Here is a 25297-nt window from a genome sequence, read left to right as displayed (position 1 = left end):
ATAAACAATAACATGGTTTTTTTTTTATTTGTTTTTTATTAACCTGCTAACGCAGGTTATGTATTTTTATACAATGTCACCATTTCCAATCTTTAATGAAGAAGGTATTCTCTTGTTTGAATGATACCTAATTTTATGTGTTATTTTATTTCATTGATTAATATTATTTTTTTTTATATCATCTCATTGGATATTCAATGATTAATTTATGATTAAGCATTGCTTCAGGATTGAACTTATGGAGTATAAATGCACAGTTCACAGGATATGTAGACAATCAGGACATACTAAATCAAAAATTATATATAATAAAAGATTATTTCAGAGTAAAACTCATGTTGGGCATATACAAATACACTGGTGTAAGGATATTGAGAAAAATAAGGACATTAACACTCAAACAAAGTAATAAGACCATTACAATCTGTTTGAAACGTACACTATAACAACTTTTATTTTCTTATCGAATTTAGAGCGGAAAACAAGGAAGCAAATAAAGATAAACAAATACAGAAATCCAAATACTGCCAAATATCTTTAAACCATGGCGGTCGTGTATATACACACCATAATATGTAAGTACTTTTTTTTAATTTCTTAGTCGATATATCTGCCTAGCGTTAATTTTAAATGTACTCAATGTTATACAGTTTATAGAAATAACCATTTCTTCGTTAACAGATTCTGTCACGCATACATTAACATTTGCCGTTACATTGTTCGTCTTAGCTTCGGAAATTAAACTTGCAATCAACCTAATTGCAAAGAAATATTGATAAAACCTAATAAAAGTTAATTTGAAAATAAGCTCACAAAAAGCTTCGTTTTCGTTGTTTAGTTTAATCAAATAGTTTAAAACAAATGCTTTAAGAATTGTCTCTATCGGTGTCAATGGTGACCGATGGTGTCATGTTGACACAATGAATCGACACAGTGTACTCATCATATCGGTGACATTAATATCCGTTTCAATATAAAGTATAAGATAATCTTTGGTCTTTGAACTAATATGTTGTTTAACCACTTTAGATTGCCTAGCTCTGCTGGTCGAAAAAATTTGTTTTTTAACGTATGTTATCGCGTATAAGGAATTATTTGTAATGTCACTTTGTCAACAAAATGTTAAAAACAAATAAATCATTTTAATAGAAAAAAAGAGGTCACCAGTTTGTTAATCATTATATGGAGACTGGAGGTCAGAACGTTGTTTACACGCATTTCTGAACCCGGAAACCAATAGCTAAATGTACATGCTAATATTTGAACATCATCAAGGTCACCTGTTTTGTTTTAGAATATCAATACAGATTTTTTGTTTTTACATAACACATTTTTTTCCAAAATAAACACATACTTGAAGACAATAACTTAACTTAATTGTAAAATTAAAAGGGATGCTTGCGTTTCTTTTTCGTACATGACATGTCAATATAGTAAACAAATGCATGGAAGAAAACATTTCATCAGTGTGGTAACCAGAAAGCAGAACAGCATGGACATCATAGAATGTCTTTTGTTTAAAAATTCTTATATGTAAAATGAGTTTCACCAGTGGTCATTTCATTGTTAATAAGACGTAGAAGGGCAAATGATCTATTACTGAAGTATCCATACAGGAAACAGACACTAAGACCAGTGGTTAATATTTATTCATGGATGGGACGTCTGACGCATATTACATTTACAAAGTCTAATGATTCCCTAATTTTTGTGTGATTAATTCATAGAAACAAAATAAACTATCAGTAAAGTGGTCAAAGGGGTTTCAAAGGCTACACATGTAAGTTGATGTTACTTTCAGATCATCTTAATTGTTTTACTATTTTAGCTATCGGGATTAAGATAATTTAGCATAATATTACAATTTCTTGCTACGTTATCCCAAACAATGACAATAATAATACACGATGCAGTCCTATGTGTTATATTATACACTCAAGATTTATAAGAAACAAAATTGCCAGATGTGTCATGACAATATGAGGATGATAGGGCACTTAATTTATTTTTAATAGTTATATTATTACAAAATGTGATATCAAAGTGAAATTATTATTATATTGACTGCACATATATCCTAAAACGGAAGTTTTTATCCGTTTACATTATAAAGTATTGCATAATGGTGATAGAGGCATTAAGTTTACCTCCCCAAAGAAAAAATAAGCCTCTTTGAAAATTGTGTATTGCCTTCCGCTTCTCATCGGGCTATATTTCATCCATCGGGACTAATAGCGAGCGCAGCTCGCCGGCGCGCAGCGCCGGCGCGAAGCGAGCTCTACCGGCAAGGCGTGTGTGAATAGAAAATTCGGACTAGTTGCACATTCATTCAACGGATTTTTTTGGCGTCAGTAAATCGGACCAGTAATACATCGTTTTAATCGTCCCAGTAGTTCCCTGTAATCATGGCAATTTTTATCACTTCACACTCTCACGAGAATCAGCAAGACAAATTTAGACAGTAAAAACAATAACGATGTAAGCGACATACAGTCAATGTTACCTCTAAAGTTCACCTCAGTACACTTTCAATCAAAAATAATCATGTGACGTCACAAACGTTTACACATTGATCCGATATATTTTTTCGGAGTCAGTAAATTTTGACCCACAATTCATAGTACCAATGGTTTCCAACCTCACGTTCCAACATCACGTTCTCCCGAGAATCAAAGTAAAACTTTTGAAAAGCTTATAAGATGTGTAATTTTAAGAACATCATGCTTTTTAAGTAAATAAAACAGTATACTTCGCATACTTTTATTTCTCTGGGGAGTTTTAAAGAGTAAGACGACACTTAACCAACGTCAGCTTTGACGTCACAATAAGCACTGATAAGGGGAAATTACTCTAATTGAAGTTATTGTAAATCTGCTGAAATGACCAAAATCCTCTTAAAATCTTGCAAAGGCTAAGATAAAGAACAGCTGACGAATAAGGACATTTCTTCAGATACAGGAAACAGTTGTAAATTGCACTAATTTGAATGAATGCTCACAAATATTTTATTCACTATAATTACGGTAATTTCCTGAAACGTAACGTTATACGTAGCAGCTCCTTTTTTTAAAGGGGGTGGGTGGGTGGATGGCACCTCATCCAAAAAATCTTTGCAAGCAAAAAGAAAAATAAATCATGAAAATTCTAATCCTTCAGCTCTTTAGCAGTTCAATGGTTTCTTTATTTTCACTTCCATTTATTACATGCGGTGGGGGGGGGGGGGGACAACACCATGTTCTTTTAACATGATAAGCAAATATTTTTAAGCGTAAATTAAAATTAAAATTAAACATTAATTATTTTTTTTAAGTGGAGGGGCAAATCCATGGTAAGTCGATTTTCTATGTATAAATTGACAAAAATAAAAAAAAAATTTTAGCATGGGGGGAGCTCTCTGATGAGTCAAGTTTTATATGAAAAAATGTCTACTGCAAAAAAAAAGGGGGAAATCAATCAATCAATCATAATCACAATCACTGTAAAAGAGGAGATGCAGTGCAATGAATATTTATATATTAAAATCTTTATTATTTAACAACATTGTTTCTGAGATTAAACTATTGTTCTACATATAAATAAATAATTTATAACAAATCTTATAAACTATGAATAATGAAAATTTACTGAAAAATAGGTATGTTTTATTTTTTGTTATTCAAATTTCACGTTGTTGATTTTATTTTATTAATTTATTTTAATTCATTGTTTGATCACATGCTGTGCTCGCCCCAACGGTCGCACCGTAAAACATATTATAATCAATGTTGATTTAAACCCAAGTATGTAATTGTAAATTAATGAACAAACTTCGTAACATATAAGTTATAAAATTTCTCTTTTTAAACATAAATGGAAAAATATCCGATTATACAGGGTCATCATTCTTAACAGGAATAAGATCAGTAATGTAAACGTAAAATTAACATCTTACTCTCGCTCACACTCTCCCTAAGAAAATAACAAAACAACTAGACACGATCTCATTGCGAGCAACGAGGTGATCTTCATTCTGATCTTAGAATTTGAAATGTGAATATTTGATTTTGATTTTGCTATTTAACAGTTAAATTTGATTAAAAATAGAAGAACTGGGTCTACATTTTAAGGGCCAGATACTATTTTGTTTCAGTTGTAAGGGCTTTGGTAAATTTGGACTCCTCTTGGTTTCTAATTTGAAAGTCCAGCCCTCCTTCTTGCTTTCAAATGTATGTAAAGTCATTTAATTCTTAAGGGATGTCTTATACCGTTTACGAGAAGATCCTTGGACAAGCCGACCCTCTGAAAATCACTAAAACAACACTATCTTAAGAACGGAAATAACGTCATCATAATAAAAAAAAAATGCAAATTAAGTTTCGATCAATATAAATTAGATCTGAACGCTTCACGAAAATCAGACGAGCCGTTTTTTAAACATTGCAGGCAAAACATTTGTAAGGGAAAAAAATAATAACTAGATACGATCTCGTTAAGAGTAACGAGTAGATCATCCGTTCAATTTTTAAACGATACGATTAAAATATCAATAAAATTTCAGAATTACCGCCAACCCTTCCCTTTCAGATAATGTATACGATTGTCAATATCCGTTAAAATGCTTAACAAAGTGTTTTGCTTTTTCACATACAGCACATTAAAGATTTATAATTATAGTCCCCTAAAATTTCTAATTACGTCATTACTGGGTGTTGCAATGAGTTTTACAAACTGGTATTGTAACGATCAACAACTTTGTTTCTATAATGCATTACAAAATCTTGAACGTTGTTAAGGTATGTGTAAAAGACTTTACGAGTATCTTGGCCCCTAACTTAAGGGGCCAGTCCCTTTTTCTTGAGTTCATTCAAAAGGTCTCACGAATACTAACATTTTTTGTTCTTACACGTATCTAAAATTGTTTATTTTTGAGATACAAATGATTGAATTTTTAGGGGCCAGCCCTCTAGATCCTTCATTGGGACAGACACTGATGTTTTGATTAGTGGAATCGATTAAAATCATCAATACAGACATTTTCTCTTCTACAATGCTTAACAAAACATGTCTCCTTCTCTAGATATATTGCGTCAAAGTACTTTGGCCCCTAAAAATCCCTGATTGCGTAATAAATAGGCTTCGCGATGAATTTACCTGATAGATATTGCTACGATCAACAACTTTACTTCTATAATGAAACACAAAATGTTTATCATTTTGAAATTATCTGTAATAGAGTTTACGAGTGTCTTGGCCCCAAATTAAAGGGGTAAGTCCCTTTTTTTTTATTTCTTTGAAAATGTCTTAAGAAAACTAACATTTTTTGCTCTCACACCAATCTAAATTATTGTCCAATTTTTTATACAAATCATCGAATATTTTGGGAGCCAGCCCTCTGGATCCTTAATGGGGACAGCCATTGGTCTTTTGATTAGTGGAATCGATTAGAATCATCAATGCAAACATTTATTCTTCTACATTGCCTATCAAATTATGTCTCCTTCTTTGGATATATTGCATCAAAATTTAAGTATTTTGGCCTCTGAAATCCCTAATTACGTAATAAATGGGTGTGAGGTTTTTTTTTCTGATAGATATTGTAAGGATCAACAACTTTGCTTCTATAATGCATTACAAAATCTTTATCATGTTCAAGTTATTCGTAATAGAGTTTACGAGTGTCTTGGCCCCTAAATAAAGGGACCAGCCCCTTTTTTCTTGATTTTATTGGAAAAAACGTTTGATTCTCTACCACTTTTGTTATATATGTTGTAATAAATTATCAACTGATAATACTGATAAAATAACTGATAATAATAATAACTGATAAAAGATACAGATCAAAATGTATAAAAATTTTGAATGAAAATTCGTTCCCAATTTTCGTGCCTAGGCGAGCTCAAAAAAATGGCGCCACTGGCGTAAAACAACATAATACTGCACAACTTCAAACTATAGAGTACAGTACCCGCAACGTTATTTTTTACAATCCTATCCTATCGTATCGTGTATCAATCCTATCGTATCGTGCGTGTATACTGTTCTATCGTGCGTTAATCATATTCTATCGTGCGTTAATCCTATTAGGTTTATCGTTTAATTTCAACAACTCTTCCGTTTATCCTATCGTGTTAATCGTTTCGTGCCTTTTCATAAGCAAGTAAATTTATTACTAAGTTGCAACTCGTTCGGTGCACCGTATACGAATATTTATCGAACAAGAATTGTAAAATCCTATCCAACATTCCGTCAGGATACTAATTTTTAATTGTTTTAGATCAAAATTAACCAATATTATTTGTAAATCATATATGTTAATATTGAAAATGAAAAACGAAGTTCTTAGGAACAAGGTAACATATTTACCTGTATATCGAATATATTAAATCGTACGCAGAGTGTATACCTGCGTAAACATTAACTTTTATGCAATATAAGTTTGTTGCATCATATTTTACAGAAACAAATATTTATAATATAATTTATATTTAATCAAAACCCGAGTTGTATTTTGAACCCGTTATTTTTCGTGTGATATTTGATTTCAGGCTGAAATGTTCTCGGCAATCAGCTAGGGTGTGTAGTAATGAAGACAATGTTACATGTAACAAATCGTACTCAGAATGTGTATCTGCGTAAATATTTATTTAATTTGTCTGTAATAATTTGTTTTTAATGCATCATTTTCTTATACAGAAAGAAATGTTCTTCTGATAGATTTTGTATTTACTTTATACAAGAGTTGGATTTATATAATTAAACCCGCTATTTTCCGAGTAATTTAATCTCGGGCTGATATATTCGCGGCGATCGGCTAGGGTGTTCGGTAATGAAAACAATTTTAACAATACATAAAATTTATTGATCATAAAAGCTCATAATTTTAGTTTAAAAAAATTAACTGGTCATTTTTATACATTTTATAATTGATGCAGCGATGATTAACAACTCGGCAATTGTTACTAAAAAGAAATTCCACGTAAATCTTTATTTGTACGTGTTCTCTCTCAAATTCTGTCATTATCAGTTTGTTCGTAAATATCGTTTAAAGCGATCATACGTTTATCATGAACATTGTTTATCCTTTCCTATCGTGTATCAATCCTATCATATCGTGCGTGTATTCTGTTCTATCGTGCGTTAATCCTATCCTTTTGTGCGTGTATACTGTTCTGTCGTGCGTTAATTCTATCCCATCGTGCGTGAAACCTATCCTATCGTTTATCTTGTAAAAAATAACGTTGCGGGTATTGTACCTATCCTGAAAATTTTGTATTCATATCTCAAATAGTTTCTGAGATCATCTTTGTACAAAATAGGTCGTGAAAAATATAAAATCAGCCGTAACTCGGTACCGGAAGTGACGATTTCAAAATTTAAAAAAAGGTCTAAAAATATGACCTCTGAAAAAATGGTCAAAATCAGCTGAATAGTTTCTGAGAAATCGCGTGCACAAAATTTGTGGAAAAAAATAATAAGAAACAGTACGAAAACAATAAAGTATTCCGTTGGAAACGGAAGACCTTAATAAATTCCAGCCATTTAATATAATCTTTGAATACAAATCATAATCAACATAAAGTAACAAAATGATAAATGCTTCTTACTGCTGTCGGAATGCATATACATATAGTTGTCTTAACAATAAATAGTAAAATACTTGATCTTCGATTCTTAAACAAAACCTTTGAAAACACAATATTTATGTCTCAATTATTTCTTTGTAGACGGCTTTACTAGTTTTATGTTTTGTTGGTTTTTAAAGAGTTATTTTGGTTTTATTGTATAGGCCCTGGTTAAAACCCAAGCTGTTTTCATTTTGTGAAAAACCTTATTTGGACTTTTCACTTAGCAGGTCGCTAAATATTCTTATATATTTTATTTTCAATCTGCTTGTCGGATAATAATTGATTTGTATAATTTCTTTGAATCTTAATGACTTTTGCATTATAAACCCAAGTCTTTGTAAAAAAAAATCATAGTCAAGAATCATGAAAAGAAATATACTCCAACTTGTAATCTAAAACGATGTAGCAGTACTTTGGTTACAAGAAAGATAATTACGAAAGATGTTTGAATAACAATAAAAAGAGTTTATTATGCATTATTGTTCTATATGTTCCTTTATTTTTTTATCAGTACAATGTTCTATTGATCAATCGTTGGAATATAATTGCTTTCATTTTGTTATTTGTTTTTATCCGGTAGATTTTACTTTAGTGATACACGAATCATTGACCAGTTATGATAATAGGTAAGAAAAGGCACCGCCAATTAAAGACAGTTTGTTGAAGTGTTATATATATATATATATATATATATATATATATATATATATATATATATATATATATATATATATATATATATATAATCAAAAAAGAAAAAGAAAATGAACAGTTCCAAAGTTTCTATTCACTAGCGCTTTCTGGATTTACATCTTTCTTCAGGTGAACGTACATAAGTTATGAAATTGTTTTCCTTAGAAACGTTTACTATGACATCATGATGTAACGAGAGTCTTTTCAGGGAAGGAATAGATCCATGACGTCATAATACAATATAAAACGTTAAAGTTCGGGAAAACTGAATTAGACAAAATATGATCATAACGACATCAATAAATTCACAAATACAAAGACTGGTTAGAATAAAGATGATTATATACATATATTTAATGTTTGTTGAGTTTTGGGGAAAATAATTTAATAAAATAGTTCTCTTTCACAAGTCTCATGGCGGTTGAATCGGTTTAAAGTTTATAAAATGGGAATACTTCATAATCTCCCTTAGCACATCTGTCAAAATGTTCACTGCATGGGGTGTTTCTGGTACTGGGATCATTAATCTGCTGGCGATGGACGCGCATGCGGGCGGTATGCTGTGTTCCGGTTTGGCCGATGTAATGTTCGCCACAGTGGTTACATGTAATACAGTAAAGCAGATTTTTGGATTTGCACGACATATTTTCATTAACATAAAAAGTCTTGCCACATTTAAAAGAAATCGAATCTCCAGTCTTTAGATAAGGACACGTGCCGCACCTTGAATCTCCGCATTTGGAAACAACATATTTTTCTGGTGTTGAATGAAATTTAGCTCTTGTTAATATTTTCTTCAGATTTGGTGGTTGTCTTTGGCTATGGAGTAGGTCAGATTGTTTAATTAGTTGTTGAAGTTCTTGATCCCGCTCAATGATAGAAAAATTGCATGCGCGTCCATCGCCAGCAGATTAATGATCCCAGTACCAGAAACACCCCATGTAGTGAACATTTTGACAGATGTGCTAAGGGAGATTATGAAGTATTCCCATTTTATAAACTTAAAACCGATTCAACCGCCATGAGACTTGTGAAAGAGAACTATTTTATTAAATTATTTTCCCCAAAACTCAACAAACATTAAATATATGTATATAATCATCTTTATTCTAACCAGTCTTTGTATTTGTAAATTTATTGATGTCGTTATGATCATATTTTGTCTAATTCAGTTTTCCCGAACTTTAACGTTTTATATTGTATTATGACGTCATGGATCTATTCCTTCCCTGAAAAGACTCTCGTTACATCATGACGTCATAGTAAACGTTTCTAAGGAAAACAATTTCATAACTTATGTACGTTCACCTGAAGAAGGATGTAAATCCAGAAAGCGCTAGTGAATAGAAACTTTGGAACTGTTCATTTTCTTTTTCTTTTTTGATTATTTATACTGTGTGATATCACCTTTCACTCATTTTGGATTATATATATATATATATATATATATATATATATATATATATATATATATATATATATATATATATATATATATATATATATATATATATATATATATATCTATATATATATATAAAAAGCACTGAATAGAATCAACAACACTAGGCATCTTTAAAGTGTCGGATCTAATATATAGATACTAAGCCAGTAAACTGAATATAAAAAGCACTAAAAATGGCTAACGACACGAACAATAGAAATTGTCAAATTTTCGGGACAACCAGTCCCTTCTTCAGGACCAAAAAATAAATTACATGAGTACAAAACAAAGAAAACAAAATCTAAAGCTACTACTAAACTACTTAAGAAACTATAAAAAGAACAGCTACATTATAAACATTTGTTCACATTCTTAAAGAAGGTGTTGCTACTGTCGCCGATCGCTCTAAAGTCCTTAGAGCGACTTTAGAGCGATCGGCGACAGTAGCAACACCTTCTTTAAGAATGTGAACAAATGTTTATAATGTAGCTGTTCTTTTTATAGTTTCTTAAGTAGTTTAGTAGTAGCTTTAGATTTTGTTTTCTTTGTTTTGTACTCATGTAATTTATTTTTTGGTCCTGAAGAAGGGACTGGTTGTCCCGAAAATTTGACAATTTCTATTGTTCGTGTCGTTAGCCATTTTTAGTGCTTTATATATATATATATATATATATATATATATATATATATATATATATATATATATATATATATATATATATATATATATATATATATAATGACTTTGAAATATGTCTGTGTTTTGATAGTCTGTAACTATTAAAAACTATAAAATTGTTATTGACCCATAACCATTTTGTTCGACATCGGCTAGATCAGTATTTTATGTAGACTCGATTGCTCTTTAATCATTGTTTTTTTATAGCAACATGTACATTTTGTACAATTCATGTACCTGTATATTTCTCTGTCGATTTTGTCGACATTTAAATAATACCATCGTTTCTCCTTTTAGAAATCTGTGTTTAGAGACAGTTGCAAGATTTATGGATTACCAATACAGATGTTCCTTTGAATTAAGTACCGCACAAAATATTTTACAAGATGGTAGGTTGTTTACAATAATAATGATGATGATTATGGTGTGATATTTAGATTTTTTGTCATTACACGAGAATAATTGAATTCAATACTATCTCAATCGATGTGTTAGTTATAAATATCAATAATATACCTTTACAATTCATAATTATCCAATTCTTAACGTTCAGTTATTTTGATAATAAAATTATTTGTTAGGCTTCTAGTGTAACATGTATAGAAAACTAAAGTAACTGTTAATTTTTCCTTTCCATTGAATCAGATTATTGTAACATTAGTTTAAAATCATTTTACTAGGCTAAAACAATATAGTTCTTAATGAGATTTTATAACAAGCAAAGGAAAATAAGAAATAACTTCAGTTGAAGTTATTGTTTTACAGCTACCATTAAACAGTATGGCTGCTGTGTGTCATCTTTTTGTTTCTTCCGACGATGGAACAAACTTCGAATTTCATTAAGATCATGAACGTTTTAATTAACATTAGATTAATGATCGAAAACTAAAAAAAAAATATAAAAAAAAATAGATTCTGTTCTTTTTAAGTAAATTCAATATGGCATAAAAAATCAAGCTGTTATGAATCTGGTTAAAATAATTATTGTCAATCAACGCAAAACACATAAAGCACTACAACAGTAAAATAAATTTAATTTGAATTGTCGTTCTGTCTAACTTTTAAAAAACTAATAAAGGTCATTTTCCATATTTTTTTTTCACAGATACCACCTGTCCTTTTAAATGCAATATCTGGATAAAAAATCTGCATAATTTTGCAAACTCTCTACAAGAAGTTGATCTAACTATAGGCAATGAAAAAAAGATATTCAACCCTTGTTTAAGATCATATCTTAATCATAATGTAAATCTTTCTATCAACTGTTCATCGTGGAATGAAAGTAAGTGACTCCTTTCGAATGTTATAATGGATAATTAGACAACTGATGTTCTTGATAATGATCTCACTGTCTGAAATAATACTTAACAGAAATAATATCAATATGAATAATAAAGAAACTCAAAAAAATTTTACAGTGAAATACATAACTTGGGATGATGTTTATGCCTGCAGCATTAACGACGCACATTGTGTTCAGATCAACAACTACTGTGTCTGCCATTGTTTGCCTGGATATTTTTTAGCGAACAAAAAGTGCTTGAAAAGTAAAATAGCATTTTACTTAATAACAATTCGATGAAATATAGCGCACAGACTGGCTTGTCGTATAAAACAAACGGTGTTGAATATCACAAGAAAACAAACACATATTTGTGTACAGATTGGAAATGAAAAAATATATGATACAATGTAGAGATAGGTAAAGTTAGCTACTAGTAACTGGCTACTAGTAACTGGCTACGAGAAGTAAGAAAACCTAGCTACTAGTAACTGGCTACGAGATAAAATCAAAGTTGGCTACTCGTAACTGGCTACTAGTAACTGGCTTCGAGAAGTAAGAGAAGCTAGCTACTAGTAACTGGCTACGAGATGAAAGAAACTTGGCTTCTAGTTACTTCTTACTGTCCATGTGAGAACACATACCTAGGATTTTTATTTGTGTTCTTAAGATGTACATTGCACTATATCACTGTCAATTGTCAATATATCTCAAGAAGCTGTATATATAAATTGAAGATATATGCCAGACTTGCTAATATCAACATCATGTCAAGTCATCCACATAATATTACGACACAATTACTCAGATATCCCTCTGTATGTAGTCAGCTACTTCTGAATTTCGTTACAAATATCTTTGTTTTTTGTCTGTTTTTTGGCGGTTTTGTCAATATATCTCAAGTAGCTGTATATTTAAATTGAAGATATATACCAGACATGCTAATATCAACATTCTATCAAGTCATTCACATAATATTACGACACAATTACTCAGACATCTCTATTTATGTAGTCAGCTACTTCTGCATTTTGTTACAAATATCCGTATATTTTGGCGGTTTTGTCAATATATCTTAAGTAGCTGTATATTTAAATTGAAGAAATATGCCAGATATGCTATTATCAACATTACTTCAAGCCATCCACATAATATTACGACACAATTACTCAGATATCTCTCTTTATGTAGTCAGCTATTTGTGCATTTTGTTACAAATATCTCTATTTTGTAGCGGTTTTGTCAATATATCTCAAGTAGCTGTATATTTAAATTGAAGAAATATGCCAGATATGCTATTATCAACATTACTTCAAGCCATCCACATAATATTACGACACAATTACTCAGATATCTCTCTTTATGTAGTCAGCTATTTGTGCATTTTGTTACAAATATCTCTATTTTGTAGCGATTTTGTCAATATATCTCAAGTAGCTGTATATTTAAATTAAAGAAATATGCCAGACATGCTATTATCAACATTTATTCAAGTCATCCACTTAATATTACGACACAATTACTCAGATATCTCTCTTTATGTAGTCAGCTACTTGTGCATTTTGTTACAAATATTTTTATTTTTTGGCGGGGTTGTCAATATATCTCAAGTAGCTGTATATTTAAACTGAAGATATATGCCTGACATGCTATTATCAACATTCCTTCAAGTCATCCACATAATATTACGACACAATTACTCAGATATCGCTCTTTATGTGGTCAGCTACTTCCGCATTTTGTGACAAATATCCTTACATTTTGACGGTTTTGTCAATAAATTGCAAGTAGCTGTATATTTAGATTGAAGATATATGCCAGATATGCTATTTTCAACATTCCTTCAAGTCATCCACATAATATTACGACATTATTACTCAGATATCGCTCTTTATGTGGTCAGCTACCTGTGCATTTTGTTACAAATATCTTTATATTTTAACGGTTTTGTCAATATATCTCAAGTAGCTGTATATTTAAACTGAAGATATATGCCAGACATGCTATTATCAACATTGCTTCAATTCATCTACATAATATTACGACATAATTACTCAGATATCTCTCTTTATGTAGTCAGCTACTTGTGCATTTTGTTACAAATATCGTTATTTTTCTACGGTTTTGTCAATATATTGCAAGTAGCTGTATATTTAGATTAAAGATATGTGCCAGATATGCTATTATCAACATTCCTTCAAGTCCTCTACATAATATTACAACATAATTACTCAGATATCGCTCTTTATGTGGTCAGCTACTTGCGCATTTTGTGACAAATATCTTCATATTTTGACGGTTTTGTCAATATATCTCAAGTAGCTGTATATTTAAACTGAAGATATATGCCAGACCTGCTATTATCAACATTCCTTCAAGTCATCTACATAATATCACGACACAATTACTCAGATATCTCTCTTTATGTGGTCAGCTATTTGTGCATTTTGTTACAAATATCGTTATTTTTTTACGGTTTTGTCAATATATTGCAAGTAGCTGTATATTTAGATTGAAGATATGTGCCAGATATGCTATTATCAACATTCCTTCAAGTCATCTACATAATATCACGACACAATTACTCAGATATCTCTCTTTATGTGGTCAGCTATTTGTGCATTTTGTTACAAATATCGTTATTTTTTTACGGTTTTGTCAATATATTGCAAGTAGCTGTATATTTAAACTGAAGATATATGCCAGAAATGCTATTATAAACATTCCTTCAAGTCATCCACATAATATTACGACACAATTACTCAGATATCGCTCTTTATGTGGTCAGCTACTTGTGCATTTTGTTACAAATATCTTTATATTTTGACGCTTTTGTCAATATATTGCAAGTAGCTGTATATTTAAACTGAAGATATATGGCAGACATTTTATTATCAACATTGCTTCAAGTCATCCACATAATATTACGACACAATTACTCAGATATCGCTCTAAATATGGTCAGCTACTTGCGCATTTTGTGACAAATATCCTCATTTTTTGACGGTTTTGTCAATATATTGCAAGTAGCTGTATATTTAAACTGAAGATATATGCCAGACATGCTATTATCAACATTCCTTCAAGTCATCTACATAATATTACGACACAATTACTCAGATATCCCTCTTTATGTAGTCAGCTACTTGTGCATTTTGTTACAAATATCTTTATTTTTTTTTACGGTTTTGTCAATATATTGCAAGTAGCTGTATATTAAAATTGAAGATATGTGCCAGATATGCTATTATCAACATTCCTTCAAGTCATCCACATAATATTACGACACAATTACTCAGATATCGCTCTTTATGTGGTCAGCTACTTGTGCATTTTGTTACAAATATCTTTATATTTTGACGCTTTTGTCAATATATTGCAAGTAGCTGTATATTTAAACTGAAGATATATGCCTGACATTGTATTATCAACATTGCTTCAAGTCATCCACATAATATTACGACACAATTACTCAGATATCGCTCTTTATGTGGTCAGCTACTTGCGCATTTTGTGACAAATATCCTCATTTTTTGACGGTTTTGTCAATATATTGCAAGTAGCTGTATATTTAAACTGAAGATATATGCCAGACATACTATTATCAACATTCCTTCAAGTCATCTACATAATATTACGACACAATTACTCAGATATCTCTCTTTATGTAGTCAGCTACTTGTGCATTTTGTTACAAATATCTTTATTTTTTTTACGGTTTTGTCAATATATTGCAAGTAGCTGTATATTAAGATTGAAGATATGTTCCAGATATGATATTATCAACATTCCTTCAAGTCATCCACATTATATTACGACATAACTACTCAGATATCGCTCTTTATGTGGTCAGCTACTTGCGCATTTTGTGACAAATATCCTTACATTTTGACGGTTTTTTCAATAAATTGCAAGTAGCTGTATATTTAGATTGAAGATATGTGCCAGATATGCTATTTTCAACATTCCTTCAAGTCATCCACATAATATTACGACATTATTACTCAGATATCGCTCTTTATGTGGTCAGCTACTTGTGCATTTTGTTACAAATATCCTCATTTTTTAACGGTTTTGTCAATATATCTCAAGTAGCTGTATATTTAAACTGAAGATATATGCCAGACATGCTATTATCAACATTGCTTCAATTCATCTACATAATATTACGACATAATTACTCAGATATCTCTCTTTATGTAGTCAGCTACTTGTGCATTTTGTTACAAATATCGTTATTTTTTTACGGTTTTGTCAATATATTGCAAGTAGCTGTATATTTAGATTAAAGATATGTGCCAGATATGCTATTATCAACATTCCTTCAAGTCCTCTACATAATATTACAACATAATTACTCAGATATCGCTCTTTATGTGGTCAGCTACTTACGCATTTTGTGACAAATATCTTCATATTTTGACGGTTTTGTCAATATATCTCAAGTAGCTGTATATTTAAACTGAAGATATATGCCAGACATGCTATTATCAACATTCCTTCAAGTCATCTACATAGTATCACGACACAATTACTCAGATATCTCTCTTTATGTAGTCAGCTATTTGTGCATTTTGTTACAAATATCGTTATTTTTTTACGGTTTTGTCAATATATTGCAAGTAGCTGTATATTTAGATTGAAGATATGTGCCAGATTTGCTATTATCAACATTCCTTCAAGTCATCCACATAATATTACGACATAATTACTCAGATATCGCTCTTTATGTGGTCAGCTACTTGTGCATTTTGTTACAAATATACTTATATTTTGGCGGTTTTGTCAAGTTATCTCAAGTAGCTGTATATTTAAATTGAAGATATATGCCAGACATGCTATTATCAACATTCCTTCAAATCATCTACATAATATTACGACACAATTACTCAAATATCTCTCTATATGTAGTCAGCTACTTGTGCATTTTGTTACAAATATCGTTATTTTTTTTACGGTTTTGTCAATATATTGCAAGTAGCTATATATTTAGATTCAAGATATGTGCCAGATATGCTATTATCAACATTCCTTCAAGTCATCCACATAATATTACGACATAATTACTCAGATATCGCTCTTTATGTGGTCAGCTACTTGTGCATTTTGTTACAAATATCTTTATATTTTGACGGTTTTGTCAATATATTGCAAGTAGCTGTATATTTAAACTGAAGATATATGCCAGAAATGCTATTATAAACATTCCTTCAAGTCATCCACATAATATTACGATACAATTACTCAGATATTGCTCTTTATGTGGTCAGCTACTTGTGCATTTTGTAACAAATATCTTTATATTTTGACGCTTTTGTCAATATATTGCAAGTAGCTGTATATTTAAACTGAAGATATATGGCAGACATTTTATTATCAACATTGCTTCAAGTCATCCACATAACATTACGACACAATTACTCAGATATCGCTCTAAATGTGGTCAGCTACTTGCGCATTTTGTGACAAATATCCTCATTTTTTGACGGTTTTGCCAATATATTGCAAGTAGCTGTATATTTAAACTGAAGATATATGCCAGACATGCTATTATCAACATTCCTTCAAGTCATCTACATAATATTACGACACAATTACTCAGATATCTCTCTTTATGTAGTCAGCTACTTGTGCATTTTGTTACAAATATCTTTATTTTTTTTTACGGTTTTGTCAATATATTGCAAGTAGCTGTATATTAAGATTGAAGATATTTGCCAGATATGATATTATCAACATTCCTTCAAGTCCTCTGCATAATATTACGACATAACTACTCAGATATCGCTCTTTATGTGGTCAGCTACTTGTGCATTTTGTTACAAATATCTTTATATTTTGACGGTTTTGTCAATATATCTCAAGTCGATGTATATTTAAACTGAAGATATATGCCAGACATGCTTATCAACATTCCTTCAAGTCATCTACATTATATTACGACACAATTACTCAGATATCTCTCTTTATGTAGTCAGCTACTTGTGCATTTTGTTACAAATATCGTTATTTTTTTACGGTTTTGTCAATATATTGCAAGTAGCTGTATATTTAGATTGAAGATATGTGCCAGATATGCTATTATCAACATTGCTTCAAGTCATCCACATAATATTACGACATAATTACTCAGATATCTCTCTTTATGTGGTTAGCTACTTGCGCATTTTGTGACATATTTCCTAATATTTTGGTGGTTTTGTCAATATATCTCAAGTAGCTGTATATTTAAACTGAAGATATATGCCAGACATGCTATTATCAACATTCCTTCAAGTCATCTACATAATATCACTACACAATTACTCAGATATCTCTCTTTATGTAGTCAGCTAATTGTGCATTTTGTTACAAATATCGTTATTTTTTTACGGTTTTGTCAATATATTGCAAGTAGCTGTATATTTAGATTGAAGATATGTGCCAGATATGCTATTATAAACATTCCTTCAAGTCATCTACATTATATTACGACACAATTACTCAGATATCTCTCTTTATGTAGTCAGCTACTTGTGCATTTTGTTACAAATATCGTTATTTTTTTACGGTTTTGTCAATATATTGCAAGTAGCTGTATATTTAGATTGAAGATATGTGCCAGATATGCTATTTTCAACATTGCTTCAAGTCATCCACATAATATTACGACATAATTACTCAGATATCGCTCTTTATGTGGTTAGCTACTTGCGCATTTTGTTACAAATATCTTTATTTTTTGGCGGTTTTGTCAATATATCTCAAGTAGCTGTATATTTAAATTGAAGATATATGCCTTACTTGCTAAATTAACATTCCTTCAAGTCATCCACATAATATTACGACACAGGTACTCAGATATCTCTTTTTATGTAGTCAGCTACTTGTGCATTTTGTTACAAATATCTTTATTGAAAAATGAGGATATTTGTAACAAAATGCACAAGTAGCTGACTACATCAAGAGAGATATCTGAGATATTATGTCGTAATATTATGTGGATGACTTGAAGAAATGTTGATAATAGCACGTCTGGCATATATCGTCCATTTAAATATACAGCTACTTGAGATATATTGACAAAACCGCCAAAAAATAAAGATATTTGTAACAAAATGCACAAGTAGCTGACTACATAAAGAGAGATATCTGAGTAACTGTGTCGTAATATTATGTGGATGATTTGAAGGAATGATGATAATAGCATGTCTGGCATATATCTTTAATCTATATGTACAGCTACTTGAGATATATAGACAAAACAGACAAAAAATAAAGATATTTGTAACGAAATGCACAAGTAGCTGACTACATAAAGAGCGATATCTGAGAAATTGTGTCGTAATATTATGTGGATGACTTGACAGAATGTTGATATCAGCATGTCTGGCATATATCTTTAATCTATATGTACAGCTACTTGAGATATATAGACAAAACAGACAAAAAATAAAGATATTTATACCGAAATGCACAAGTAGCTGACTACATAAAGAGAGATATCTGAGTAATTGTATCGTAATATTATGGGGATGACTTGACAGAATGTTGGTATTAGCATGTCTGGCATATATCTTCAATCTATATGTACAGCTACTTGAGATATATAGACAAAACAGCAAAAAGATAAAGATATTTGTAACAAAATGCACAAGTAGCTGACTACATACTGAGTATTTGTGTCGTAATATTATGTGGATGACTTGACAGAATGTTGATATTAGCATTCCGGCATATATCTTCAATCTATATATTCAGCTACTTGAGATATATAGACAAAACAAACAAAAAATAAAGATATTTGTAACAAAATGCACAAGTAGCTGACTAGATAAAGAGAGATATCTGAGTAATTGTGCCGTAATATAATGTGGATGACTTGACAGAATGTTGATATCAGCATGTCTGGCATATATCTTTAATCTATATGTACAGCTACTTGAGATATATAGACAAAACAGACAAAAAATAAAGATATTTGTAACAAAATGTACAAGTAGCTGACTACATAAAGAGAGATATCTGAGTAATTGTGCCGTAATATTATGTGGATGACTTGACAGAATGTTGATATCAGCATGTCTGGCATATATCTTCAATCTATATGTACAGCTACTTGAGATATATAGACAAAACAGCAAAAAGATAAAGATATTTGTAACAAAATGCACAAGTAGCTGACTACATAAAGAGAGATATCTGAGTAATTGTGTCGTAATATTATGTGGATGACTTGACAGAATGTTAATATTAGCATGTCTGGCATATATCTTCAGTCTATATATACAGCTACTTGAGATATATTTACAAAACAAACAAAAAATAAAGATATTTGTAACAAAATGCACAAGTAGCTGACTACATAAAGAGAGATATCTGAGTAATTGTGTTGTAATATTATGTGGATGACTTGCCAGAATGTTGATATTAGCATTCCGGCATATATCTTTAATCTATATGTACAGCTTCTAGAGATATATAGACAAAACAGACAAAAAATAAGATATTTGTAACGAAATGCACAAGTAGCTGACAACATAAAGAGAGATATCTGAGTAATTGTGCCGTAAAATTATGTGGATGACTTGACAGAATGTTGATATCAGCATGTCTGGCATATATCTTTAATTTATATGTACAGCTACTTGAGATATATAGACAAAACAGACAAAAAATAAAGATATTTATAACGAAATGCACAAGTAGCTGACTACATAAAGAGAGATATCTGAGTAATTGTGTCGTAATATTATGTGAATGACTTGACAGAATGTTGATATTAGCATGTCTGGCATATATCTTCAGTCTATATATACAGCTACTTGGGATATATTTACAAAACAGACAAAAAATAAAGATATTTGTAACGAAATGCACAAGTAGCTGACTACATAAAGAGAGATATCTGAGTAATTGTAACGTAGTGTAATGTGGATGACTTGACAGAATGTTGATATTAGCATGTCTGACATATATCTTCAATCTATATATACATTGTACAATCTATATTATTGACAATTGGCAGTGATATAGAGCAATGTACATCTTAAGAACACAAATAGAAATCCTTGATATGTGTTCTTACATTGACAGTAAGAAGAAGCCAAGTTTCTCTTCATCTCGTAGCCAGTTACTAGTAGCTAGCTTTTCTTACTTCTCTTAGCCAGTTACTAGTAGCCAGTTACTAGTAGCCAACTTTTATTTAATCTCGTAGCCAGTTACTAGTAACTAGCTTTTCTTAGTTCTCGTAACCAGTTACTAGTAGCCAGTTACTAGTAGCTAACTTTACCTATCTACAATGTAGTAGGGAATGTAGTAGAAATCAATATTTAATAACATAGGTTAACAGAGTCTTCCGTCAATAACACAACTTATATTAAACACCAGGTTCATTGGGGCCATAAACCACTTTTTACACAATTTAAAAAAGATAAACACAGTTACTGTATTAAGACGTATAAATAACCATAAAATCGTTGTGAATGCATTTTCAATATTATTAGATGTAAGTGTATTTGTTGCATTTCTTCTATTACTTTTTTTCAGAAATGGTAAATATTGGTGGTATATGTGAGTTTGATTGGCAATGCAATGGAACACAATTTGCAAATGTTTGTGATCATGGAATATGTTCATGCAGCCCAGGATACATCCAAATTAACAGGACGTGCTATATGTACCAAGGTAAAATATTTCATACTAATGATAATAAGTACTTTATATTAGTGAACACGAAAATGAGGTAGTGTGTCATTTCCTATTATTTTGATTACACCCATATTTAAACGCACAGAAACTTTACCTAAATATAAAAACAAGTTCCCGTCGCAATGTGATTTTTGAAATATAGGTACTGATTTTTTATTGTGATTGTAACCACTGATATGTCATAGATTTAGGAAACGTACATCGAGAAAATATATAGAACTATGCATAAAGTAAAATATATTCTGAGCCGTGATTACTTTCAGCAAAATAAAATGAATGAAAGTGTAGACAGTGTGTAGTCATTGTTTTAAATTGAAGAGATCAATTTTTATTGGAAGTGTTCACACTCAAAATTCTACTAGAGGATTTTAAAAAATCAGATTATTAGATACTTTCAATTTTAAAAGTTCAATTTATTCAATATATCCTGGTCACGGGTCATAACTTCTTCAGTTTATTTGAAAGTATTATCAATATTCATTACAAAATGATGTTAATGACCATCCTTTGATTGGTTGAACGTTTAGAAAAGAATTACATATCCTTTTTTTTTCTAAATTTATAAAAAAAAAGATGGAGTGGCAAAGAGTAAGACGGCTGAATTGCCGTAACAATGTTTAGGCTTTAAATACCTTCTTTAGAAAAAGAGTAGTATATATTGACGCAAGGAAATGCTCACCGCTCAAACTTTTAAAATAAATATATAGATTTGACTTTAATTATAATAGCATAATGCCAAAATATCATATTCAGAATTTAAGGGAAGATCTGGTGTATGACAATCCAAACTCATTTAAATTTCGATAACGACTTTTTAAGTCTATAAACAAAATCCGTTGACTACAGATAACAAGATTAAGATATTTTCTATATCTAAGGTTTCTGACTAAGAATGATGATAATTATGCCGATAGAGGATAAACAAATTTTTTCAAGAGTTGATGTTGGACTTTTTAAACAAAGAAGAATTTTTTAAATGAATAGAATTAACAGATTATCGTTCCTTGTTTCTTACTTTCATTCCAGAAAATGTTACATTAAATGATCCGTGTGAGTTAACAGAACAGTGTAGCCAACCATTCTCAGTTTGTTTTCAAGGGAAATGTCAATGTATAAATGGCTATTTTGCATTAGATAGAAAATACTGCCTCAAAGGTTTGTGAACTTTGTAAATAAACATTGACAATAACAAACTGTAAAATTTGGTAAATATAATTTGTTCATGCAATATCAAGCTTGTGTTGTACTTTTTAGATTTAATATTATAATTGAACTGACTTTAATCTTTATTTAAATGTATTGTCTATAACTATAATGAATGTATAGTAAGGTTAGAATGTGTCATAAAAATATACAAGAGTAAATTAGCTTTTTAAAAAAAAATGCTGCAATCAGAATAGTGAATGTTACCATAGATGAACATAACTTCAGGTGACAGGGGATAGTTAATATACAATTAACTGTAGCCAGAATATGTGCGCCTTCGAAACTGTGTAACTAGAATTTTCACAGTTCCTATTCAGTAAAAATACCGATCATTCACTCTTTATAAGACCAATCATCAATTTTAAGGAAAATAACTTGTAGGGCCGTGAATTTTTCTACATATTGGTTTTTCTGAAAATTCGACACTTCCATATTTCGACAATTTTTCTTATTTTTCGGCTTTTCAGACATACCCAAGCTTATACCCTGCAATGGGTTGACATTCCGTAATGTGAACATGTTGCACCATCACATGTCAGGAACTTACAAATGTAGAGTCACTATGCCCCATTCACTTACTTTTCGTGTTATTTAACCTCCCATCTGTAATTTGCAATTTTACTGTGCAAAGTTAACACAACAGTCAAAGCCGCAAATTCCGCATTTTACTTCGATTCTCATGTACTATACATATTCCATACCAATTTCAATAAGAGACACCCTTTCCACTAATGATAATCATTAGAAATAATTTCATGAATCTTATAAAACTCATAAGCCCTTAAATACAGCAACTATCAATTTTACCAAAAACATTTGACAGTGTTTAAAATTTAAAACTGTACCTTGCAACTTCAGTTTCAAACATTTGGGCCAGCTTTAACTGATGAAAACTACTGTATCAACCGGGACACGGAGTATAGTTTAGAAATGTCTTGTTGAATGTATTTGTACAAGATTTAGATAGTATGAAATACATTTTGTTTGATGTAAAAAGGTGGCCATGAATGTGAAAAATAACATTACTGATATATCTATATTTCTAAAACTACGACTACGTAAGCTTGAGCAAACTTTCAGATATTTGCCTCTAAAATTTGGTTTATGAACACCGGTATGATTTTAACTTACAAACGAAGTTATTTCCTTTTGCATTTATGTTGTCATGATTTATCATTTCAGATACTGTTCCTGTCGGTGGGTTTTGTAGCTTACACGAACAATGCACCGGAAGTAATAATTCTGGAGTATGCAAAAACGGAAGATGTACCTGTACAAAAGGTTTCACATTTATTTATTTGGCGTGTGAAGAAAGTAATGCTATGCAGATTTAAAAAAAATCCAAATGCATACTCAGTTTTGACATTATGAATAAGAATTAGCTGTATTGTAAACGCAAATCTTAATATCTCTTATATTTGTAGACATATTGAAAACAGCAATGTTGTTGGTTTTAAAACATTCAAATTTCCTATACACAATAAACGACATAGTATTATTCATCTCTTATCAATATTTAAAACAAAAATTTATTTGGTTACTGTTATTTTCATTATGCTTTTTATCTCACTTGAACCAAAGGTCTAGTGAATTTCCCTGATCACCTGTTGTCGGCCGTCCTTCCTTTAGTCTATTACTAAAATCACTGAGCCCAATCAGCAAAAGTTGGTAGAAAGTATCCCTATGAAATGGGAATTCGATATTTTTTTTTAATGAAAGGCAAAACCTTAGCTTTTTGAAAGGTTTAATTGTGAAACAATAGAAATAGGGTTTGTGTCTATAAAAATTTTCTTTTTAACAATTACTGCACCAGAGATGCCAATATTTACTCCAAAGCTTATGTATCAAGTTAAGATTATAAATTGTGACCCCCGAGCTAATTTTGGGCTCAGAAAGGGGTTCAAAGTTTAACATAGAAATATATGGAAAATATTTTAAAATCTTCTTCTCAAGAATTACAACGCTACAATATGTGAGATTACTATGCATGCATTCTCAAATAATGGATATTCTTAATTGTTAAAACATTACTCACTGACAGGAATAATACTAAGAGCCCAAAGAGAGGTTCAAAGTTTAACTTTAAATACAAGGGTGAACCACTAAAAAACTGCAATAAAAGGAACTGCTGTTCAGGTGGGTGATGCAGTCCTTGGGCCTCTTGATTACAAAAATATCTATACCTGACAATTGATGGTTTCAACAATGATTTGAAGGTATATAAAACAAATTGTTTTATACTTTGTAGTTTTTACGTTGAATAAAAACCAATGTCGGCCTCTATAATTGAAATGATAATGTTTTCCTTTGACCTAGTGTAAATTCAATTATCTAACACGACGTTTTCCCTGGAATATGTAATGTTTGTAATACAGCCTTTGATATTGAATTTTTCAATGTTCCAGAAACTCTTTAGATCTTTGACATAATAATTTTTAACACATCAATATTTAAGAAAAAGTCTGCTGTAGTTTGTTACATTTTCTATTTTAATAAATATAAAAGATATAATGTAATTTGAGAAGTTCAAAAATGCCTTAAAGGTAACGAATAAATGAAAAAAAAATTCTCTATCTTGTATGTTTTTATTAAATTTCCAACGACGGCCTCCTTAGTCAAAAAAGAGGAAACAATACGCGGCGGTATTAAGGAAGCATATGGGCAATTTAGCGTCTTATTTTGACTGTTATATTTAAAAT

The 25297-nt window shown here is 30.6% G+C and overlaps 1 protein-coding gene across 1 annotated transcript; it reads left to right on the top strand.

The window, feature by feature from the left end:
• The first annotated feature begins 450 nt into the window (after positions 1-450).
• On the top strand, positions 451-23932 carry LOC136275034 (prion-like-(Q/N-rich) domain-bearing protein 25). Its single transcript, XM_066083289.1, has 8 exons — positions 451-575; positions 8185-8230; positions 10718-10809; positions 11526-11702; positions 11839-11967; positions 21231-21368; positions 22419-22547; positions 23781-23932. Exons 1-8 carry the CDS (start codon positions 545-547, stop codon positions 23930-23932), a joined length of 894 nt encoding a protein of 297 aa, XP_065939361.1. The 5' UTR covers positions 451-544.
• Positions 23933-25297: the final 1365 nt, after the last annotated feature.

The sequence above is a fragment of the Magallana gigas genome, chromosome 4 (genome assembly GCF_963853765.1).
Source record: "Magallana gigas chromosome 4, xbMagGiga1.1, whole genome shotgun sequence".
NCBI classification, from domain to species: Eukaryota; Metazoa; Mollusca; class Bivalvia; order Ostreida; family Ostreidae; genus Magallana; species Magallana gigas.
This window is presented reverse-complemented; position numbering and strand designations above follow the sequence as displayed.

What these genes read in the sequence shown, in the direction of transcription:
- LOC136275034 (XM_066083289.1), top strand. Translation starts at nt 545, where the DNA reads ATGGCGGTCGTGTATATACACACCATAATAT. An exon ending in TTGACCAGTTATGATAATAG is followed by an intron (nt 8,231 to 10,717) that starts GTAAGAAAAGGC and finishes TTCTCCTTTTAG; the next exon opens with AAATCTGTGTTTAGAGACAG. An exon ending in TAGAAAATACTGCCTCAAAG is followed by an intron (nt 22,548 to 23,780) that starts GTTTGTGAACTT and finishes TTATCATTTCAG; the next exon opens with ATACTGTTCCTGTCGGTGGG.